Genomic DNA, 1,673 nt, shown 5'->3' with positions numbered 1-1,673 from the left:
TAGGGAGTCCATGTGAGGCCCTCTTGGATACTGGAGCTTCACGAAGTTTCATTAGTCCCAAAACAGTCGAACGACTGCAGCTGAAAGTGCGGATGCTTCCAAGGGAACATAGGTTCACTGTGGCCACAGGTGCACAACTACGCATTGACCGGGTTGTAACAAGACTGACGTTGTGGTGTGGACACGCACGTTTTTCCGGGGACTTTCTAGTGGGACCCGTTCCCTATGACTTAGTCTTGGGCTTGGATTGGCTGACGGAACACAAGGTGGCCTGGTATTTTCAGTCGGACAAGCTCCGAACCTATGTGAATGGCCAGTGGTGCGAGTTACCGGTCGTTCGGACTGGTGAAACAACGCTGCGAGGTGACAGTTTCATCGCAGCCCACCCAAAGACCCCTGCAGAACAAGCGTACGAGATACTGGCAAACCAAGTGGCGGGTATGTCTACCGAGGAGGCCGCCATATTCTTACGCCCACCTCCAAGGAGGTATAAACCCCACGCGAAGAAGAAGGCGAAGGCGCGGATAACGTCGCTCGTTCGTCAAGCAGCTGAGGACACAAAGGATCTCAAGGCTCCAATGCACAGTTTGCACCTCATACTGGCTTTGTCCGAAGCCGGTCCGGCAATGCCCCTACGGCTCGCGGATGAATGGCAAGGCGCGCTTTGCTGCGCGGTAATCGGGACTCAACCCGCGTCCTCCAGTTGGCATAGTCCTTCGGCCATAACCGCCGCGGGGGCAACGGAGAGTGATGAGGAGTCCCCCTGGCCTCAGGCACAACTCGAGCACACTCTGTTTGACGCATGGATACATTCGACAGAGGCGCAGGATATCCCCCAGGAGATAGCACAAGTGTTGCACGAGTACCGAGCTGTATTTCCCGATAACTTACCTAAGGGATTACCGCCGAAACGCCCTCATGATCACCATATTCTACTCGCGCCGGGAAAACTTCCGGCGAAATCTACGATCTACCGTATGACCCCAGATCAGCTCACATTCCACAAACAGGAGATAGCTAAGTTGTCGGACAATGGTTGGATCGGACCGACCTACTCGCCTATTTGCTCGCCTACAATCATGGTGGACAAACGCGATGATGGCTCAGGGGAGCGCAAAATGCGTATGGTTGTAAACTATCAGGCCCTAAATGCCCTTACGATAGCCCCTGAATTTCCCTTACCTCCCATCCAAACCATTCTCGAGATGCTGGGAGGCGCCCAGTACTTTTCCACCCTGGACCTAGAAGCAGGCTAGGTAGTTTATGCGTACCGATTCCTTCTGGCCACCTTCTGTCGAAAGGCCAGGCAAGAACCTGATAAGCTCATGGCTCACTACGGGAAGCCGGAATTCCCACGACCTGCCGCGTTCCAGGCCAATATTAATGCCTACCTGCAACCGTTACTAAGACAAGGCGTTATTGCGTATCTAGATGATGTCCTCATCTATAGCTCTGATCTCTCGGGGCACGTATCTCTCTTGCGACAAGTCCTCAGCATTTTTCTTCAACATCAGTTCTACCCAAAATTCCGCAAATGCAAGTTTGCAAGGCAAACGATTACGTATTTGGGTTATACCATTTCCGCTGCGGGGATTAAACCTGCAGAAGATAAAATTGCAGCCATCCGGCAGTGGCCTGAGGTGCTGGAGAACGAAACGCAGGTGCGTCAGAAG

General features: G+C 53.1%; 1 protein-coding gene across 1 annotated transcript in view; it reads left to right on the top strand.

Annotated features, from left to right (window-relative positions):
• Positions 1–1,256, top strand: part of ENH_00037730 (OSJNBa0080E14.14 protein, related) — a gene marked incomplete at both ends in the record, with an annotated part of 1,771 nt that extends 515 nt beyond the window's left edge. The window contains one exon of the mRNA XM_013585164.1: positions 130–1,256. Coding sequence (XP_013440618.1) covers positions 130–1,256 — 1,127 coding nt within the window. The remainder of the gene's footprint in view (positions 1–129) is intronic.
• Between the last annotated feature and the right edge of the window lie 417 nt (positions 1,257–1,673).

The sequence above is a fragment of the Eimeria necatrix genome, genomic scaffold, assembly GCF_000499385.1.
Source record: "Eimeria necatrix Houghton genomic scaffold, Enh_scaff2779, whole genome shotgun sequence".
Taxonomy (NCBI): domain Eukaryota; phylum Apicomplexa; class Conoidasida; order Eucoccidiorida; family Eimeriidae; genus Eimeria; species Eimeria necatrix.
Note: the sequence above shows the minus strand (reverse complement) of the source record. Positions and strands in the feature narration are given on the sequence as shown.